General features: G+C 43.0%; 1 protein-coding gene across 5 annotated transcripts in view; it reads left to right on the top strand.

The window, feature by feature from the left end:
* HECW2 (HECT, C2 and WW domain containing E3 ubiquitin protein ligase 2) overlaps positions 1-11,447 on the top strand; it is a 421,352-nt gene extending 409,905 nt beyond the window's left edge. For all 5 annotated transcript variants that reach the window (XM_082262150.1, XM_082262151.1, XM_082262148.1 and 2 more), the window contains 4 exons: positions 2,116-2,230; positions 3,142-3,227; positions 5,612-5,724; positions 10,615-11,447. In XM_082262150.1, the coding sequence (XP_082118276.1) occupies positions 2,116-2,230; positions 3,142-3,227; positions 5,612-5,724; positions 10,615-10,726 (426 nt within the window). In that variant the 3' untranslated portion in view covers positions 10,727-11,447. The remainder of the gene's footprint in view (positions 1-2,115; positions 2,231-3,141; positions 3,228-5,611; positions 5,725-10,614) is intronic.
* Positions 11,448-22,474: the final 11,027 nt, after the last annotated feature.

The raw sequence follows: 22,474 nt of genomic DNA, 5'->3' as shown, positions 1-22,474 counted from the left end.
ACTCTGGGAGCTTTCATCCATATGCAAGGTGAGCAATTGGCTAGTAATCCTTTTAGGTCTTGCCTTAAGCCTCGTACACACGCACCGATTGTTGGCCGACCGATCGGCCGTCTTTTGTCCAGTGTTGTTGTGTTGGTTGAAATGTGCTCTAGACTGCACACAAATTTTGTCGGCCAACAACAACCAACTGCAGAAGTGATGTCATGTTCTGGTTTACTTTCCGTGTGTTTTTTCTTCTCTGAGCATGCCCAGTCTTGCTCATCACATTTTTGTCTCCCGAAATCTGTACTGACTGAAGAACAATCGGCCGTTCTGGTGACGGCCAACAAAAATTTTATAGCATGCACACCGGATTCTGTTCGGCCGAAAAGTCGCAGTCGGTTGTCGGAAGCATCATACTAACAAGCCGACAATTGGCCGATCGGACGTTGGCCGAAAATTCACGGTCAACAATCAGTGCGTGTGTACGAAGCTTTAATCTGTATGGAAGGAATATGGAGGGAGTGGCAAACAGGTCCTTGATTTACTCAGCTGTAGTAGCTGAAACTTGTTACTTGTGACATCCTCACATAGATTCCTTTAGATAACATTAGAGAGCCTGCGAGAATGCCCAACTGACCACTCCTGCCAACAATGAACTACAAAACTTGCTGCCTGTCCCATCTGTGTCCATTGCTGGGATTGCACAAGAGGCAGTTGTGCTTGAGAACCACACATTACCCACTTCTGGACCGGAAGGCTTTTCCCCATTAATGACCAGGCCATTTTTTGCTATACGGCACTGCGTTACTTTAACTGACAATTGCGCAGTCATGCAATGCTGTACCCAAATAAAACTGACCTTTATTCCCCACAAGTAGAGCTTTCTTTTGGTGGTATTTTATCACCTCTGTGATTTTTATTTTATGCGCTATAAATAAAAAAATAGCGACAGTTCTGAAAAAAAAACACCAATATTTTTTACTTTCTGCTATATAACATTTCCAAAAAAAAAAAAAAAAAAATTAAAAATCAAATTTTTTCATCATTTTAAGCCAATTTGTAATGTGCTACATATTTTCGGTAAAAAAAAAAGAAAAAAAATCCAAATAAGTGTATATTGATTGGTTTGCACAAAAGTGTTTGAGTCTACAAACTAGGGGAAAAATTTGTCATTTTTATTTTATTTTTTACTAGCAATGGCGGTGATCTGCGATTTTAAGCTGGACTGTGACATTGCGGCAGAGAGATCGGACACCTAACTCACATTTTGGACACTTTTGGGGGGACCAGTGACATTACTACAGTAATCAGTGCTAAAAATATGCACGGTTACTGTAATGATGACACTGGCAGGGAAGTAGTGAACACCAGGGGCGATCAAAGGGTAAATGTGTCCCTAGGGGGTGCTTTCTAACTGTGTGGGGGGTTGGGCTTGCTGCATGAACACAGAGACCTGTGTTCCTAAATAAGAGGAACACAGGATCCCTGTGTTCATAACTGACAGAACAGCGCTCTGCCATGTTTACAACAGCAGACCGCCTTTCTGTCTCCACAGGGAGCAGTCGCGGCTGCCCGCCAGCAATCACAGCCGATGAACCAGCTGATTGGCTCCCCCTGTGGCCAATGGGCGCACCCCCGCTAGCCGTCCCGCGAAGCAACGTGCAAGTACGTAGTTTTGCGGGACCAAGCTGACCTGCCGCAATAAAACTACGGTGGCTGGTGGGCAAGCGGTTAAACACTATGGGGCATTTTATTAAAGGAATCCATTTTTTACTTAGCTATGTGAATCTGTGTTACTTTAAACACCAAATTATCTACTGAGACGTTTATTAAAACAGAATTATTTTAAAACTATTGTACCAAAAAGGAGGAGCATGGCCAAAGCTTTTTTTTTTTTTTTTTTGCCCTACTTCTCCTATGGATCACAGGAGTGCAGTTAATTCTTTCGCTGTCAGCTGACGGCACTCAGCCAGTCCAGGCACTGGATTGATTCCAACTTTACAGTCTGGATCTACCCAGATTCCTGAACCGGCAGCTGGTTTAGCCAGTGATCTTATTTTGCATTGTATGCTTGCAATTCAAGTAGAAGTATTTTTAATAGGTAACCCTAAAAAAATATTTTTTTCTTTTCAGGTGGTAGATGCTCGTCTGGTATCTGTATTTGATGCAAGGGAGCTTGAGCTGGTTATTGCAGGAACAGCAGAGATTGATTTAGGAGACTGGAGAAGTAATACAGAGTACAGAGGAGGTAAATGCTTTTTCATTTAGAGGGAATCTGCCTTTTGGTGATATTTGTTAAATTAAAATGGTTTTAAAGTTTTTTTTTTTTTTTTTTTTAACCTTACTATGCATTCTCTGCATTAAGGTAAAAAACTCCCTGCTATTTATCCTACACACTCCTGTCCCTAAACACTTGCCTGACTCCTCTCACCAATCCAATGCTGTCCTGGCTGCAGCACCGCTCTTCTCAATTCCTGGTCTCAAAGGAGACACTAAGAGCAGCAGGTGTTATAAGTCAAACTCCAATTAGGAGCGAACAGGGGCGTGGCTTATCAGGGCTATGCATGCCTATGGGCGCACACAGCCCAGATCGGGAGCAAACGTGGATGCCCCTATAGCACACAGCTTGCTAAGGGGGCACTCAGGAAGAAGAAGTGGAGAGGGCCAGCAGGGGATTGCCAAAGAGGAGGTAAGGGACCACTCTGTGAAATATCGTTTTTTTTTTTCATTTCAGAAAAAAAAAAAAAAGTAACCGTTTATATCACTTTAAAATTGAACTTTCTGCGGAATTCTACTTTTGGTTATTTCCTAACCAATTGCACATGTAAATTACATAGAAAATGAAGGGCAGTGAACAGAATGTTCTGTTCTGGGCCGTTTCACAAATCTGGGTACAATGTCTAAAATACACTATGTCAGAATAAACATTTTCATAGACATTGCAGCCAGATCAAGTAAGATGCTCAAGGTTGAATCTGACAGATCTCTCTCCTTCCATCATTATTGACAGTTTTAGACATAGAATGGGGACACACTGGTGATTAACTAGATTTTTTATTGTAAGTTTTACATAAGGTGGACTTTGTATTTAAAACAAACTTGACTGATAAGACAGACAACAGCAAATTAATTTGCTTCTCATGTTCTAATTGTTCTCAGGCTACCATGACAGTCACATTGTCATCAGATGGTTTTGGGCTGCTGTGGAAAGGTTTAACAATGAGCAGCGTCTCCGTTTGTTACAGGTAAGTACATCAACAGTGTCATCTTGCCATTTCTGCCTTCTGTCTCTGTGTATGATAAATTATATTCTTTGGTATTGATTCAATTCTTTCTATGCATACACTGTATATTATAGTATTATAGTGAGAGGGGTTAACTACCCATGGAATGCTTACAAACATACAGAACAGTCGTTTTTTTTTTTTTGCCAAACACAAATTTCTTAGTTTCACAAGTCACTTAGCCACTCTTGCTTTAGACCAATCCCTGCAATGAGAAGATGCTGCATTAAGTGCTTTCTCACTGCAAGCTGTTATTAAGCAACTGGAATGTTAACAGGAACCATTGGGTGGAGTAATCTCCTTCCCAATAGTGCCTATATAGTCCAAGCCGTGATGTCAACCAGGGGGAAAGCATGGGACATTGAGCGTGCAAGGAAAGTCCTACAGAGTAGCAGTTCTTCCCACTGATACAGGGGCACCATTCTTCCCAGTTACACAGGTGCATCTTTTTTCCCAATGACACAGGGCTCCATTCTTCCCTGTGACACAGGTGTATCTTTCTTCCCACTGACACAGGGGCACCATTCTTCACACTGACACAGGGGCACCATTCTTCACACTGACACAGGTGCACCATTCTTCACACTGACACAGGTGCATCTTTCTTCCCACTGACACAGGGCAACATTCTTCCCACTGACACAGGGGCAACATTCTTCCCACTGACACAGGGCAACATTCTTCCCACTGACACAGGGGCAACATTCTTCCCACTGACACAGGTGCATCTTTCTTCCCACTGACACAGGGGCACCATTCTTCACACTGACACAGGTGCATCTTTCTTCCCACTGACACAGGGCAACATTCTTCCCACTGACACAGGGGCAACATTCTTCCCACTGACACAGGTGCATCTTTCTTCCCACTGACACAGAGGCACCATTCTTCCCACTGACACAGAGGCACCATTCTTCCCACTGACACAAGGGGCACCGTTCTACCTACTGACACAGGGGTACCATTCTTCCCACTGACACAAGAATACTGTTCATCCCACTGACACAGGGGTACCGTTCATCCCACTGACACAGGGGGTACCGTTCACCCCACTGACACAGGGGGTACCGTTCTTCCCACTGACAAAGGTGCATCTTGCTTCCCACTGACACAGGGGTACCATTCTTCCCACTGACACAGGTGCTTATTTCTTCCCACTGACACAGGGGCACCATTCTTCCCACTGACACAGGGGCACCATTCTTCCCACTGACACAGGTGCATCTTTCTTCCCACTGACACAGGGGCACCATTCTTCCCACTGACACAGGGGCACCATTCTTCCCACTGACACAGGTGCATCTTTCTTCCCACTGACACAGGGGCACCATTCTTCCCACTGACACAGGTGCATCTTTCTTCCCACTGACACAGGTGCATCTTTCTTCCCACTGACACAGGGGCATCTTTCTTCCCACGGACACAGGGGCACCGTTTATCCCACTGACACAGGGGTACAATTGCTCTAATTGACACAGGGGCACTATTCCTTCCACTGACACAGACATTTATTTCTCCCCATAACACAATGGTATCATTCCTCTCACTATCACAGAGACATTCGTTACTCCCACTGAGCAGTGTAGCAGGGGCTTTTATTATGACCACTGCCACAGTGGAATTTTTTACTCCTACTGAACCTAAACGGAGGGGCATTTTTTACTGACCACTTACATGGGCATTTTTTACTGTGACCAAAAACCTTGTGTGCTAGAAGCTCAGGCTTAGATAAGGGTGCTAGTACTGGTTCACTGCTGTGAGTGCTGGCTGGGGTTCAAACGCCAAAGTGTGGAAGTATGAATATTCCTTAAGGTGCACATCGAAGCAAGCCCACTCGTGATGGAATGTGGCGGGAGCCCAGGCTGAGGTTGCCACATTCCACGAGTGGGCTTGCTTTGATGTGCGGCTCAAGGGATATTTATACTTCCACCCATTTTTTTACTCCTACAGAAACCTTGGCGTATTTACTCCCACTAACACTGGGACTTGTATTACTCCCATTACCACTAATGCAGGGGAATTTTTATTCACTCCCACTGACCTGTGATGCCAGAGCATATTTGTTCTTTTTTTTTTTTTTTTTTACTCCTTTTTGCCACAGTCTAGCTTTCAAACAATGTAATGGACTGTCAATTAGCCTTTTGTTTAAAAGGTTCAGGGGCCTCTCTACAAACTACAAATGATGGTGTCACGGTCATTACGTTGACATGGCAGATGTGTGTGTATACATAGAATATAGGTATGGAAAATTAATCCTATGGTTTATGTACAGTATGTTTCTATGGTAATGTGTATAAATCTTTGATTAAGCAAGTTGTAGGTTGAAATTTCTTTGTTTTTTGTAGTTTGTTACAGGTACTTCCAGTATCCCATATGAAGGTTTTGCCTCCCTCAGAGGCAGCAATGGGCCAAGACGTTTCTGTGTGGAGAAGTGGGGAAAAATCACAGCTCTTCCAAGGTATTAAAACAAGATCACTGCATAAGATTATAATTGGAATCGGATTATGTGTATATGGTCTTTAGCATTAAAGCATTCAAAGGGGAAAATAGTAGAGACAATTTTCCAGGACTAATCTTTTCAATAGGAGAGGACAGAAATTGAATCTTCTATACTTCCTCACTGCCGATTTTCATTAAATTTGGTTCTTGAGTTTTACTCATTTTTTTAGCAAGCTGATAATATTTTTAATCACGTCAGTAGATTTTTTTTTATAATTTTGAGCTTTGGTTATAATGATACTGCTCATGCAATTAACCTTGCTTTTTGTTGTAATATCTAATAAAAAAAAACATGTAATGGCCCTAATGGTTTATTAATTCTAGATATTTTATATGCATGTAATGAGAATCATCCGAAGAATTAACACATGATCAATATAAACTTCTGCAAAATGCATCTTGCTTTTAATAAAATCAACCCCATAAAGTCAAATACACTGAAAAATACAGTAGATATCCTTACCATAAATCACGTGACAAAGAGCATCTTCATATCCATGACAATAGGGTTATGCTGCTCTCTTCAGATGATTGGACACTGACAAAAAAGTCAGAAAATCCCCTTCTTAGCATAACCTATCCCTGTTAAGCAAGGCTGCAGTTTTTGCTAGTGTCTTAGGTGATGGCCATATCTATGCAGTCTCTACATGAAAAAGTAGCTAACTTTTTAACAGTTCCTCCCGAGACTAGCTTTTTCCAGATCTGTTTTTATACAGCTTATCTACTCTTGGTGGAATGTACCCAGACCCCACACTGGACATGTTGGGTGGCCTGTAATGTTGCCAGCCATAACTGGACCCTCTGAAATCCTTAGTGATCTGCAGCTGAGGAGTCGAATCCATGAAGGCCCTTATGGCCTACTGTGATGGGTGCAGATTGGATTACCTTTTGGGGGGTCCTATGGCAGACTGGTGAGAGTCCTTGGGTAGCCTCTGTAGCCCCTGCTGGTATCCTCCTCGCGTGACTCCACTTTCCCCCTTTCCTCCCAAAATGTGTTTTTTTTTTTTTTTGTTTTTTTTTTTATTTACAGTGTGTAGGTGATTTTTTGCAACTATGCAGCCTCCTGGGCACCAAATGTAGGAGGCAGAGAGTTTTTCTTCACCCCCCTGCATTAACTCGAAACTGACTAGGCTGCGAGCACATGGCCAGTGATGTTACAAGTAGGGCATAGTGCTCTGGCAACAGCCATCATGGATTCTCAGGTGGGGGTGGCATTGTGGGCTCTCGAAGGACTACTGGTCCCACAAGGCCAGAAGTTCAAATGGGACTACAGGTTGCGGCAGTAGTGGTGCCTTATGGAACTACAGGTTGCAGCAGAGCTTTCCTTGTGGGAATACAGGTTACAGCTGACCGATTGCTGGTGGGACTACAGGAAGCACCCACACTCAGACTGTTTGCTTCACATTCCTTGGTGCGTGCCTTTGTGCAAGGCATCAAACGTATTGTTCCACTGGTCAGAATTCCGTTGTCACTATGACACTTCAACTTGCTACTTTCTGTTTTGCAGAAATCTCAGTGTGAATCCATCCGGTTATTTTTTTGGTTTACATTACTTTGGCTTAAGATTGGTTCTAAGCACTGCCACTCCCGCTTTTAGTTATGTTGTGCAGGGAAGCACATGGGACTGATATTCACTGTTCATTTTGGCAGCAAATTTCAATTTAGTTTTAGTCTTAGTCTTTAGGCTAAAATGACATTTTAGTTTTGGTCCCATTTTAGTCATCTGCAATTGTTTTAGTCATATTTAGTCCACTAAACCTCCAGTACATTTTTGTCGACTAAAATAGTTTTCGTCGATTAAAATTCATTTTAGTCTAAAACCGAATGGGTTTAGTTAAATTGTATTGAATTATTTATGCATTATTCTGCAATTCCCAAACTTATTCTATACTCCTGGAGTGAAAAATCTGATATGTTATTATTTATGGTATTAAAGGCATTGTAAAGGCAGAAGAGTTATTTTTTATGCATTAAGATAAAACCTTTGTATCTAGCAGCCCCCCTTAGCCCCCCTAATACTTACCTGAGCCCATCTTTATGCAGGGATGTTGCTGAAGTGTCTAAGCTGCCTGGGACTCCCCTCCTCATTGGCTGAGACAGCAGCACGGCGCTATTGGCTCCCACTGCTGTCAAAGAAAATCATTCAACCTGGTGGTGGCTCCATGTCTGAATAGGCACAGGGAGCTTTGACTCAGCACGCGTGCCTCCATAGCAAGCTGCTATGGTGGTCTGAGGAGGCCTGTAATGCTGCACAGTGGTCTGTGGAATCCTATAATGCTCCACAGTGCTCTGGATAGTGGTCTGAGGAGGCCTGTAATGCTGTACGATGCTCTGGACGTTGGCTGTAATGCTACACGGTGCTCAGGACAGTGGTCTGAAGAGACCTGTAATGCTGCACAGTGCTCTGGACAGTGGCTGTAATGCCACACACAGTGCTCTGAACAGTGGTCTGAGCTGAGGAGGCCTGTAAAGCTGCACTATTCTCTAGACGGTGGCTGCAATGCTACACACAGTGCTCTGGATGATGGTTTGAGCTGAGGATACCTTTAATGCTACACCATGCTCTGGACGGTGGTCTGAGGAGGCCTGTAATTCATCGTACAGTGATCTGGATGGTGGCTGTAATGCTACACAGTGCTGTGGATGGTGATCTGAGCTGAGGAGGCCTGTAATGCTGCACAGTGCTCTGGACGGTGGTCTGAGGAGGCCTATAATGCTGCGCACAGTGCTCTGGATGGTGGTCAGAGGAGGCCTGTAATGCACACACACAGTGCTGTGGATGGTGGTCCGAGGGGAGGCCTGTAATTCACTGTGCTCTGGGATGCAGGTCTGACGCATGGCCTGCAATGCACAGTGCTCTGGAAGCCAGTGGTCAGAGGAGGCCTGTAATGCACACACAGACACATTGCTCTAGATAGACGGTAGTCAATCTGGTGGGAGGCCTGTAATACACAGTGCTCTTAGTGCCTGTGGTTAGAGGAGGCCTATAATGCTGCACAGTGCTAGATGGTAGTCTCAGGACTGAGGAATGGCCTGTAATGCACAGTGCTCTGGATGCTGGTGGTCATAGGAGGCCTGTAATGCTGCACAGTGCTGGATGATGCTCTCAGGTCTGAAGGATGGCCTTTAATGCACAGTGCTCTGGATGCCGGTGGTCCGAGGAGGCCTGTAATGCACACACACACACAGGACTTTCTGCTCTGGATGGTCATCATCGTGAATCGGGAGTGGGACTGTCTTTGGGAGGCTGCACAGTGCTGCTCTGCTCTGGACGGTCATCTGAGAAGGAGGAGGCCTGTAATGCTTGCTGGATGCACAGTGCTGCAACTGCTGCTAAGCAAGGCACGTCATGCTACAGACTCCACTCGCTTGCTTGCTGAGGGTGGAAGCAGGTGGAGCTCCATGGAAACCGGAAGTTCCGAGAGTAAACTTCCCTGCCTCACATTTTCGTTTCGTTTTCATTCGTTAGCGAAAACAAAAATGATTTTTGTCATACCCTGTTTTCCCGAAAATAAGACAGTGTCTTATATTAATTTTTGCTCCCAAAGATGCGCTAGGTCTTATTTTCAGGGGATGTCTTATTTTTCCATGAAGAAGAATACGGTACACATTTATTGTTGAACAAAAAAAAAGGAAACGTATTAACTGTTTACAGTACGGTAGTAGTTGTCATCACAAACCAGCAAATTACATCCTCCTGTGTCATTTTGACCCCCCCTTCTGATTCTCCTGTGTAATTTTGATCCCCCCCCCCTTTCTGATCCTCCTGTGTCATTTTGATTGCCCCCTCTGATCCTCCTGTGTCATTTTAAGTGATCCCACTCCCCCCACCCCTGTGCCAGTGGACACCTTCACCAGACATCCACCCCACCCCTTTATCAGACATTTCCCCCCTACCTCAGTCACCCCTGTGTGTCCACACAATGTGCCCGACTCCTGCCCAGCGCGACTTACTGTCTAATTGTGAGTCAGCCGGACTCCGGGGCAGAGCAAGCAGCAGGCGTCAGCTTGTCCTGGCGACGGCGCAGGCTCTCTGATTAAAAGAGACGTCACACTTCCTGTCTGCTCCGGCTGCACTGCGGCCAACAGTGAGCTGCGTGGCGGTACCCGCCGCTACGGTCCAGAGTCCAGGTAGCTTCGGGAGACCTTATGTTCGGGGGAGGTCTTATTATTGGGAGGTCTTATTTTCGAGGATGCCTTATATTTCAGCGAGAGGCAAAACTGTAAGTAGGTCTTATTTTCGGGGGATGTCTTACTTTCGGGGAAACGGGGTAGTTTTCGTCCGTGAACGAAATGTGGTGTACTTTTTGTTTAGTTTTCATCACTGTAAAAAGGCCGCTGACTAAAATTTTTACGAAAATGTTTTCATTGAATAAATTTAGTCTAATTCAGGTACTTACCCTGGCTGCATTTAAAAAAAAAAAATTCCATGTTTAAAAAAAAAAAACATAACTGCATTAAATGGCGTTTTTAATAGCTGCCTAGAGTTCAACTTTAAAAAAGATGAAAAAAAGAAAAAAAAAGACTTCAGAACTTCCTGTTTAAGTCTATAGGAATGCAGAAGCAGCAGGAGCAGGTCAAATTCAGATCAACTACACCTACAATGAATTCTGAATGGCCTCAGGAGTGTTTCAAGCTGATTGCCAAATGCAGTACGTGTTTGATATCACAACACATTGACACTGGTCCCTAATGATGTGGATAATGCAGAACTTAAATTTATATGGCCTTTTTAACTTACTAGTTGGAAAATTGTTATACATATATTTATTTATCACCAGCAGCATGACTCATATCTGTCTGCCATTTCTGTAGCACAACATAAAATAACATTTTTGTTTTTTTTCAGGGCCCATACATGTTTCAACCGACTAGATCTTCCACCATATCCTTCATTTTCTATGCTTTATGAGAAGATGTTAACTGCAGTTGAGGAAACAAGTACATTTGGCCTTGAGTAATTCCATCTATTTATGACTCTCAGAAGCACCTTTATCAAGCAGAAGGTTTGCATAGCTGGCATAACTACTACAAAACTTAAAGTTCAACTTTGGAAAACAGACTTTTTCAGTTACGTTGTGCCAAATTTGGCAAACCTAAGACTTTAGTATGTCACTGTTTCTGCACAAGTCTGAAGAATACATTTTGTACAACATGAATGAAAGGAAAAATATATTGCAATGAACAATATAACATACTTTCTTCTGTTGTTTCTTCTGTAATCCTACTGGGACAAAACAGATAAACTGCACTAAGTGGAAGTGACAGATCTACACATTATAATGCATTCCAGTTTTGCAGGTAATGTTAAGATGCTTGCATGCTATGCATCTTAATTGTAGTTACACTAGCCAAGAGCAAACATACCAAGTCAGATTTACTAAACGTGTGTCAAATGTGATGCATGTTTAAATCTGCAAACTCTTTCAATGCAACTATCAGCAGTTTTAACTGATGTGACACATGCAAAAAAAAAAAACGGCACATTTTCTGTATCAATGTATATTTCTTCCAGGACACACAGATATGTGGTTGCTTTCTACACTTACACTTATGTTAATAGTACTGTTTTTAATCACATCATTTGTCAGAACCATAAATACTAAATGTTATTGTAAAATATTTATCTAATTTATTATTTGCATCTATGGTTGATGCATTAAATCATGTGCTTTAAAAAAATGTAATGCTGACACTGTTAATGAATATTTCCAGATTCATAAATTATTTTGCACATTCATAGGAATCTTGAGTGTGTTCCTTTATATACTATATTGTACAGATTAACACTGCATTTTTTTCTGATCTGTTTTTTTTCCTATTGGATGCAACCCTGTTTTAAAGCAAATATTAATTTAGCTATTGAAGTAAAAGAAAACATTATTGTTGATTTATTTGAATTTTTTTGTAGAAACTTTTCTCAAGAGTTTTTTTTTTTTTTTTTACAAAAAGTTATTCAACATTTTTTGGACCATCATATGACTATTATTAAAAAGTCATAAAATATGATTTTGAGACAAGCTCCCTATAAAAAGCACATTGCAGTGTACAAAGTTATGTATGCTGTGGTCAGGTTATGTAAACTAACAAAACATCATTGGAGGCCAGCAAGGTACCTTAGGTATAAAACTGAATAACACTGACAATTGCATTTGTATGGCAATTCTGAGGCCATTAGGAATATTATCAAAGAAGATGTGTTGTGCTGCCATGAGTTCAATTTTGAACAGGAATTCTAAGAAATTTTTTGTACGACATTGACAGTTTTACATATCATCTTACCATATTTTATAATGGGAAAGCTCATTTAAGATGTCAGTTTCCAAAATAATTTATAAAGAATATCAAATATACCATTAAATTAACATTTTGTGTGGAAGGTTTTAAGTAAGATCCAGTATAATCTGAAATGGTGTTATTCTAATAATGCATGGATGTCTTAAAATGTGCAGTTAATTGAACACAATGTACAATACCATGAAAAAAACACATTTGATTATTTTTATATAGTTATTGTACAATAACAATGGAATATTTAAATTGTTAACATTTATGAACATGTTAATATCATCCCTATAACTGCATAAATGGGCTTTGATGTATTATTTAGCACCTTCAATAATAAAGTTTTTATTTGCTTTTTTTTCTCTTTTGTTCTATTTTAAATTATAAAAGTTGAATGTGTAAAAAATGTAAACATTTATTATTTTATATACAAAAATATAAATGGTTTAATCTTTTTCATTTCAATAAGCAGCAGTACAAACTAATTTTGAACACTGCTAAACTTGCCAACATTGATTTGAAATTAAGGATAAAATAACCTAAATCAACTGACAAAAATAAACACCAAATTATATATAGTAATGTTTTGCTAGAGGATGTCACAGGCACCGTTGAAAAAGTTTACATCTGTGACCCAGGAAGCAATTAACACATACAAAACCCCATCATGAGCTGTGCAAATCGCCTAATACACTGATATGTAGCACTTAAAATGAATGTTACTCCAACATTTCATATTCCTGATGTATGTCTGTTACCATGAACTTAAATGAAAAAATATTCTGTTCTCTGTGCATTAATTTTGATGATTATGGCTTACAGATAGTAAAAAACCCAAAATTCAATATCTCAGAAAATAAGAATATTACAGGAGACCAATAAAAAAAAGGATTTTTAATACAGAAATGTTGGCTTACTGAAAAGTATGTCAATGTACAGTATAGTATGCACTCAATACTTGGTTGGGGCTCCTTTTGAATGAATTACTGCATCAATGTGGCGTGGCATGGAGGCAATCAGCCTGTGGTACGGCTGAGGTGGTATGGAAGTCCAGGTTGCTTTGATAGCAGCCTTCAGCTCCTCTGCATTGTTGGTTCTGGTGTCTCTCATCTTCCTCTTGACAATACCCCACAGATTCTCTATGGGATTTAGGTCAGGTGAGTTTGCTGGCCAATCAAGCACAGTTATACCATAATCATTAAACCAGGTATTGGTACTTTTGGCAGTTTGGGCAGGTGTCAAGTCCTGCTGGAAATTGAAATCAGCATCTCCATTAAGCTGGTCAGCAGGGGGAAGCAATGGAGTCCTCTAGAATTTCCTGGTAGAGGGCTGCGCTGACTTTGGACTTGATAAAACACAGTGGACCAACACCACCAGATATGACATGGTTCCCCAAATCATCACTGACTGTGGAAACTTCACACTGGACCTCGTGCAACTTGGATTCTGTGCCTCTCCACTCTTCCTCCAGACTCTGGGACCTTAATTTCCAAATGAAATGCAAAATTTACTTTCACCCGAAAAAAGGACTTTGGAACACTTAGCAACAGTCCAGTCCTTTTTCTCCTTAGCCCAGCTAAAATGCTTCTGACATTGTCTCTGGTTCAGGAATGGCCTGACACAAGGGATGCGACAGTTGTAGCCCATGTCCTGGATATGTCTGTGTGTGGTGGCTCTTTAAGCATTGACACCAGTCGTAGTCCACTTGTTGTGAATCTCCCCCAAATTCTTGAATGGCCTTTGCTTCATAATCCTCTCAAGGCTATCCCTGTTGTTTGTGTACCTTTTTCTACCACACTTTTTCCTTCCACTCAACTTTCCATTAACCACCTCCTGCATACCAACGTACCTGTACGTCAGCTTGCAGAAGTGGTTGTACCAGAATGATACCTGTAGCTGCAGGCTGTTTTTTAGAGCCAACGGTTGGCTTTCAGGAGATAACAGCTGTTGTGGCTCAGCAGCCATCCCCTCCTGCCGCCTTCTGTGGCTCTGCCCGGGTCTCCTGTTCCACCAGGAGACCCCAGCAACCAGCCAGAACGTTGACCGGTTGGTTGGGGGTCTCAAAAAAAGCCAGACTGAGCTTCGATCGGGCCTCAGATCATGTTACCTGGAAATGTCGTCACTTTTTCACGCTTTTTATGCGACTGCCATTGGCACCAATTTTTTAAATATTTCAATATTCAAAAATGCAGATTTCAGCATTTTGAATACTTTGAAGTGCAGTGGAGGGGTCTGGGGTCTTTTAGACCCCGATCCCTCCATAAAGAGTACCTGTCACTGTCTATTACTGTCACAAGGGTTGTTTACATTCCTTGTGACAGCAATAAGCCCCCGTTCACACTGGGGCGACCTGTGAGGCGACCTGGTCACCTCACAGGTCGCCGCAGGTCGCCTCCCATAGGGAAGCTGCGGACCCGTTCTGATAGGAGCGACACAAGTCGCTCCGACTCAGAAAAAGGGTCCGGAGCTTCTTTGGGGCGACCAGGAGGCGACCGCCATAGACTTCAATGTTATGAAGTCCGTGGCGGCCGCTCCGAGGTCGCGGCGCGCTGCTCGCACCGCGACCTCGGAGGTCGCGGTCCGAAGTAGCGTCGCCCCAGTGTGAACGGGGGCTAAAAGGGATCAGATTTTTATTTATTTTTTTTAAAAAACAGTGTTAAAAATAAAAAATGAACTTAAATAAATAGGGAAAAACATTTTTGAAAAACACCCCCGTTCTGTGAGTTTGCGCACAAAAAACGCATACCTAAGTCGCGCCTGCAAATGAAAACAGTGTTTAAATCACACATGTGAGGTATCATTGCAATTGCCAGAGCGAGATCAATAATTCTAGGAAAAGACCTCCTCTGTAACTCTAAACTGGTAACCGTTAAAAATCTCCATAAGCGACGCTTTAAAATTGCGCACACTCGTTGAATGGCAACAAACTACAGTACTTAAAATTTTTAAACCGTAACATGTTAGGTATCTATTTACTGGGCGTCAAATCTTTCACAATATACAAAAAAATTGGGCTAACTTTACTGTTTAGTTTTTTAAATGCAGTGAAATTTATTTTTTCCAAAAAAACTGTGTTTGAAAGACCGCTGCGCAAATACTGCGTGACAAAACATATTGCAACGATCGCCATTTTATTCTCCAGAGTCTTTGCTAAATAAGATATATATATATATATATATATATATATATATATATATATATCTTAATATAATATGAGTTTCTCTTTTTGTATTGAATTACTGAAACTAACTTTTTGATGATAATCTAATTTTTTGAGGTGCATCTGTACATGGTGAGCCTCCCAGTCCCCCTACCTTCCTTTGTCAAACTGACCATGCTTGGTTTGAAAGCACATCCATCCCAGCGTGGTCAGTTTTTTCTTTGCATTCTACTTTGGAGCACAGAAACAATATTGTTGGGAGTCTGGCGCTCCAAGATTCCAATGTTTGAGAGTCACCTGGATTGTTAAAGAAAGGGCTGGGAAATTGAGTCTGCTGTCCATGCAGGTGATTGATTGCACTGTGATTAGGCCGTATTATAAGGAATGCGTTTATTGCATAAGTTTTCCCGGATGCAGCAGTAGGAGATAGACCTCCACTCCTAGAGATGGCTACCACTTCTTACCCGTTTGTAAGTATTTTCAATCTTTTGCAATAAACGCAATCCTTATAATACTGCACTTAGTGGTTCCTACCCCACCCCCTTCGTCTCTACTTTGGAGCACAACCTGCCTGTACTCCAGTGGTCAGACTTGTGTTGACATGCCCCCCTGCACAACTCTTCAGTGGGAAGTACAGTGTACTGCTATTTCTCTGCCTCCTGCTGACACACCCACTGCAGTCTCCACCCTGTCAGGTGTCTGTGATAGTGAGCCCTTGTAGATCTCCAGCTCGTGGTTACCCAGAGAGTGGAATCTAAGCCCCAGCCTGCTTCTTTACCAGGGCCCCTGATGGTGGGGATAAACTTGCAACAAGCTAGAACCAGGTCACAGCCCCCAGGTACACCCTTCTTAGGATGTGGAGACCACAACAGCAGGAGATCGAAGGAAATCCAGGGAAAAAAGCCAAGGTCAGGGCAAGTGGCAGACACAGAGGGTAGGCAAAGCCGGGTCGGTACACAGAAAACAGGAGCTCAGAGAACTGTGAAGTTGCTCAGGCAACACGGGCTGCATCGAGCACGTGTATATATAGGGAAGCAAACTGGGAAGCAGTCCTCTGATTAATTTCACGTGCTGTTTGGCTTCTGAGATCACCTATGGGCATTGTAAGGGAAAGGAAATATAAACCCACAGAATAGCAGACAATGCCCATAGGTGAGCTCAGAAGCCAAACACGTGAAAGTAATCAAAGGACTAGAAGTACTGCAGCAAGGAGGTAAGAATTACACAGGCATATATATATATATATGTGTGTGTGTGTGTGTGTGTTTTTCCTTGCGATTCTATTTTAAACAGAATGGGTTGTTTTACAAGGTAAGGGTTTACATATATTAGATTTTTTTTTTAACAACGTACAGTATAATTATAACTACTCAGAAGTAGTAACTAAAATTACTTTGATCCACAGCGACCAACAGAATCCATAATCCTTAATTATGAGCATTTTAGAGGTGATCGGCTTCCTGAGCAGAAGATAGTATCTAGTTTAGCACTTGGCAAAATAACACTTAGAATTGGCAAAAATCAATTGCAAAAACATAATGCAACTTTTATGTTCCTGTATTCAGGTCCTTACAAGGTGAATAACTTTATCTACATGGGTGAGGGCACAGAAATATTTTACCCTGCAGCTCACGGTACTGTATGTTAATAATGTTGAAAACAGAACTAGGATTACATTTGGAGTTTCCCAAACACTATTTTAAATCCGAATCCAGTCTCTGTGGCCTTGGTGGGCCAACAATCTTGATTTGGAATTTAAGAATAAAATAACCTAAACCAAATGACAAACAACACTGACATTATTATATGTTTTGCAAAAGGAATTTTATAGGCATGGTAGAAATAGCCTAGATCTGTGAACCATGATACAATTAAAGCCTAACTTCGTGTTTAATGTCCCTTTAATTTGGGCCAAGCTGTGTATTGTGAACAAGAAGGTCAATTTATTTTAGTACATAAAGAAAAGGTGTGCATGTCAATGTAAGTGCTTAATCCTAATCTTACTGGATAGGAATGATCTCAAATAGAGAAGATAACACATTTTATCAGAAAAGGGAACTGATAACTCCCGCTATCTGGATTCCAAACAGGTCTGCAACCCCGCCAGAAAGATGCAGCAATGATGTCCCCACAGTAAGTGCTCCAAACCAAATTTAATTTAAAACCAAAAGACAGGAGAAGCCTCATAGTTAAGTGCAGTATGGATGTGAACATTCACAAGCCATGGCTGCTTGACCTGCTGACGCACCAGTGCATGATGATGTCAAAGATCCAGCTCCATCTGACGCATTTCCCCGTTATAGGTGTCTTCTGGGAACAGAGGCTCCAAGTACGAGGCTTGGCTGTGGGAAATCACTTTTTAGCAACGGAGCACGATTATGCCCTTACCTATCACAAAACACTTTAAGGCACTTGGAAATATTTATGTAAAGCTGGATTCTCATACTTGTTTATGCACTTTTGTTCTCTCTGCACATTTGTTAAAAATAACAAGCATAATGTTTCCCCTATTTATCACTGAGCACTAAGTGGCACTTGGAATTCATTAAGAACAGTTTTGTATATTTGTGAAACCGCATATGTGATATGTTTATTGATTTAGGATGCATGTTTACTTGATGCACGTTTTTATTGACTTATTTTTATTTTTTTTTATCTAAGCACTTTTAAGCAAGGGACACGCACACCTTTTCTTTATGTATTTTATCGTGGTTTGGTATTCAGGATTAGGGATGATCGAACGGTTCGGGTCGACCCGAACATTGGATGTTCGATATTCGGCCGAATACCGAACTTTTTGCGGTAAAAGTTCGGTATTCGGCCACCAGAACCGCCCAAAATGCAATGGGACAGGAACTGGGCTTTAAAAGCCCGTGATTGGCCCAGAAACGTCTGCAAAAGCCAATGAGGGGGCAGGAGTCTCCTAGGAACGTGATTGGAGTGACTACGGGGACCAGAGGCCAATCAGGAGTGAATACGCCCCACACTATATAAGATAGCCCCGCCTAACCCCTAGCACAGTGATACAGAGCCTGTTGAAGAGAGTGGAAGCAGTTCTCTAACTCCTGCTTTGCTACACTACATTTTCTACATATCGAGTGGTTCTAAAGCTCCATATAGCAGAATTGTATTTAGCTTACAGCCAGTGTAGTTAGATACAGCGATTGTGCTGGTTCTTAGAGTTAAAAAAAAAAAAAAAAAAAAACTTAAGGGACAGTGTCAGTCTTCTGCTGTATGGAGCTTTCTATTTAGTGGAAAGGGATATCTAGTAGGGCTGTGCATCTTCACTTACCTCACGATTCGATGCGATTACGATTATTAGGGTCGCGATTCGATACGATTCGATTCCGCGATGCATCACGATGCATCACGATTACTGCCCAATGCCCATGCCCAGCCCACTGCCCAATGGTTTTCAAAACTTTATCAAAAAAAAAAACAAACAATCAAGCAGTCACAAATAAAAGAATCCTTTTTATTTTCATTTGCTTCAAAGGACACTTTCCTGGACCCTGTCATGGCCTGCAAGCCCTGCATACTTTAGTGCACTTGCACTGCAAACATATAGGAAGGTCTGAAAATGCAAACAGCATAGCAGAGACAGACAACAACACTAGTATTTTACTAGAAGTAACAGTAAAATTAGTAAAAAAAACTGTAGTAGTGCAGTTTACTGCTTCATAAAAGAAAATATTAATATAAGCCAGGCCTACCACCATTTAAAGTACAACTAAAGGCCAAACTTTTTGGATTTTGGATAAAGTTTGGCCTATAGTTGTACTTTAAGGCAAGCCAAGATAGAAGAAGCCAGCCAGCCAAGCTAATATTCTTGTGAAAATGGTCATCATAAATTCCCACAAAACATTATATATAAATCCTTTTATGTGAATATGCATTGCAATAAATTCCAGGTGTGCCATAACCTGTCCTTTACAAAACAGAGCACTTCCTGACTAGTAGCAAACATCAAGGGTGAACCTGGCAATAGTGCACTGCTGCATAACTTCCATGTTCACCGTGATGTTTGTTTCCCCCTGCAACTGCCAGTCAACTCAAGTGAGTTGATGGATTGGCTGCTAGAGGGGAGTTACAAATATAAGCTTTAAGCTTATCAATTCACTTATGTCACTTTTATATCACTTACTTTACAGAAAACGTTACCTGTCCTGCAGACAGTCTCTGTCTCTACCACGATTAAACCCAACTGAAGCCAAGCCAAAGCCACCATTAGAGGAAGGAAAACCCTTGACAGAGTAAATCATCAACTAAAGCTTAAACCTTGAGTAAATCTTCATGGGATCACAAAAAAACACACAACACGATTGTCTGCATCAGAATTATGAGAACTGAAGAAAGGTTTGGCATTGCCACACTGGTACAACTCAAGGCATATAGGTTAGGTCAGGTTTGTGTGTATTTGTGATCCAGTAAAGATTTAATCAAGGTTTTACGCTTCAATGTATGATTGATTTAATCTTTCAAGGATGTCCTTTCCTGTACCGTGGCTGCCTGGCTTGCCTTCAGTTGTCTAGATACACTTTTACCTTTAGAATTTGTTTGGTTGAGGGAACCCCCTACACATTTCTGTTTCTCTTTTAGACAGTGGCTTGCTCTAGTGCTGCGATGGAAGAATGTGGATATTCGTCGCACTCTGGCGAGAAGCCTGGAGAGCGTGGCCCCTTTCAGTGCCCGCTGACATGCAAGATTGAGTGTATGGGCAAAACATTTAACATGAGGAAATTTACCAACTTGAGCTGCAACTATCATGTTCGCCGCGTTGTCGGTCACAAGCACTACAGATTTATCAGACAGCTGCCATTCTTCCACAACATGAGACAGTAGCTCTGCCAGATGAGCACCTGTGTGAGACTCATAAATGGCTCTTGTTTGCAACACGTGACAAGACCTGCCAGTCCTTAGTAACGTAATGTGCTGTTATTGTAACATAGGACTCCGTTGTGACTGACGTCCATGAATCACACGTTATTGCGACTCGACTGGCTTGGTTCATTGACGCAAGTACCTGAGCTTTGGTGTCGTGGTAGAGTGCAGGTATAACGTTTTCTGTAAAGTGCCTGCGTGATGGGATCTTATAACGTGGCTCTAGCGTCTTCACAAGGTAGCGAAACCCGGCGTTGTCCACAACTGAGTAAGGCCGTAGGTCCTTGGCGATGAAAGCTGCCACAGCTTTGGTTAGTTTCTTCCCTTTTTCTGAGTTGGGCGGATAAGTTGACAGTATGGCATCAATTCTTGGCTGATCTGGGTCTAGCAGTCTTTCCTTGGCAGTGGTGGCACTGCTGGTGGCGACAGGTGTTACTAACTCAGAGTGAAAACGGCTAACATGGTTTCTCAAGTTCGTAGTATTCCCTAGGTATTTAATTTTTGTGTGACAGGCTTTACATACGGCGTGTGTCTTGTCCAACTCACGCTTCCCTGTGTGTTCGTAAAATCCGAAATGTGCCCAGATGTTTGCTCTTAAAACGCTAGGTGCATTTTTTATCTCTCGATCTTTTTCTCCTTCTGCCATATTTACCACCATACTACCACGTATGTGACGGAGACGGATGACGTAAGTTGCCAAACTCTGTCAGTGTTTAAAAAAAAAATAAAAAAAAAAAAACTTGTAAACTAAACCGCAACAAATCAACCAAGCAACATCTTTCATAAAATATGACTGTCTGTCTGTCTGTCAGACTCCCTTCCTTGCATGCACTGAGCCAAAACCCCCGGGGCCCCCCTTTACCCCACAGCTGCCTGTGACAGTGACACTGATAGAGACCCCTCTCCCCCCACAGCTGAGCTGACTGCAGCCTGACACACTGACAGAGACCTGGGTGGATGTCCCACACCTTCCCCAATCCCCCACAGCACTGACAAACACTGAGAGTGAGTGAGTCCCCCCCCTTGCCCAGACCCCCACACTGACAGAGACCTGGAAGTCCCACAACTTCACCAATCCCCCACAGCACTGACAAACACTGAGAGTGAGTGAGTCCCCCCCTTGCCCAGACCCCCACACTGACAGAGACCTGGAAGTCCCACACCTTCACCAATCCCCCACAGCACTGACAAACACTTGAGTGAGAGTGAGTCCCCCCCCTTGCCCAGACCCCCACACTGACAGAGACCTGGATGTCCCCCACACCTTCCCCAATCCCCCACAGCACTGACACACACTGAGTGAGTCCCCCCCTTGCCCAGACCCCCATAGCTGACTGACACTGACAGAGACCCCCAGGCCCCCACTAACACTGATTGACCCCCCTGGCTGCCAGACTGCCACAGCAGAACAGTACCCCCGGGCCCCAACCGACCGTCCCCTGTCCCAGGCCCCCCCCATCACAGACATCCCCCAGAGATACAGACGAGAGACCCCCATGAATGATTACACAATTATTTGTTCGGACATACCCGCTGTGTGACTGTGTGGGTTGTTGTGCACTGCATTGCAGAGGAGGACAGGTGCTGTGCTGCTCTCTGGGCTCTGTGGCGGGCGGCTGGCGTCACTGGCAGTGGCGTGGCGGCTGGGCCTCCAGGGCCTGTCGGCTACGGTGAGGTGAGGCTGGCGGCGCTGGCTGGCTGCGATGGGGACGCACTTGGGGCTCCTCGCTCCTGTGTGTGGACTCACTGGACTGGCGGCTTCTGGCTTGGATGGCTGGCTGGCTTCTAGGCCGCAGGTGGGACGCCGATATACGCGGGGGATGTCTTGCTGCGCCTCGGCCCGGGTCAAAGAGGCAGAAGGGGAGGGGCGGAGCCTTTTTATTAAGCTCCCGCCACTAAACCACCAATCAGCTGCCAATCCTGCGATCTTGTGATTTTTTTTTCCCTTGCGCGATAGGGCGTGGCCGCGGCTGATGACGTCATTTCGTATAATCGATTATGCCGGCAGCCCGCATCGATGCAGAATCGCGAAGGGTCGAATCGCGATGCATCGATCTTTCGATTATATTCCCCAGCCCTAATATCTAGTGTAGTTAGGGAACTTTGTACTACATTAGTTATATTTAATAATTGAGTTTCTGTAGGGAAAGTGAAAGTGTGAGGGTTCTGTTTAATGAGCACGTTGCACAGTGCTGCTGTATCACAGCAGGTATACGTGCTTGCTAGGCAGAAAAATACAGTGACAACTTAACGCCTGTTGTTCAAAGCGTTAGGTGCACTGTACAAAAGCCTTTGCAACTGTGCGTGACACGCATCTGCTGTGCTGTATCCAGCGACAACTGTGGGTCGCATAGCAGTGTGCGTTTTTCACCGCACACAGTTG

The sequence above is a fragment of the Pelophylax lessonae genome (genome assembly GCF_965119305.1).
Source record: "Pelophylax lessonae genome assembly, chromosome: 6".
NCBI classification, from domain to species: Eukaryota; Metazoa; Chordata; class Amphibia; order Anura; family Ranidae; genus Pelophylax; species Pelophylax lessonae.
The sequence above is the reverse complement of the archived record's forward strand: the minus strand, read 5'-3'. Positions and strand labels throughout refer to the sequence as shown.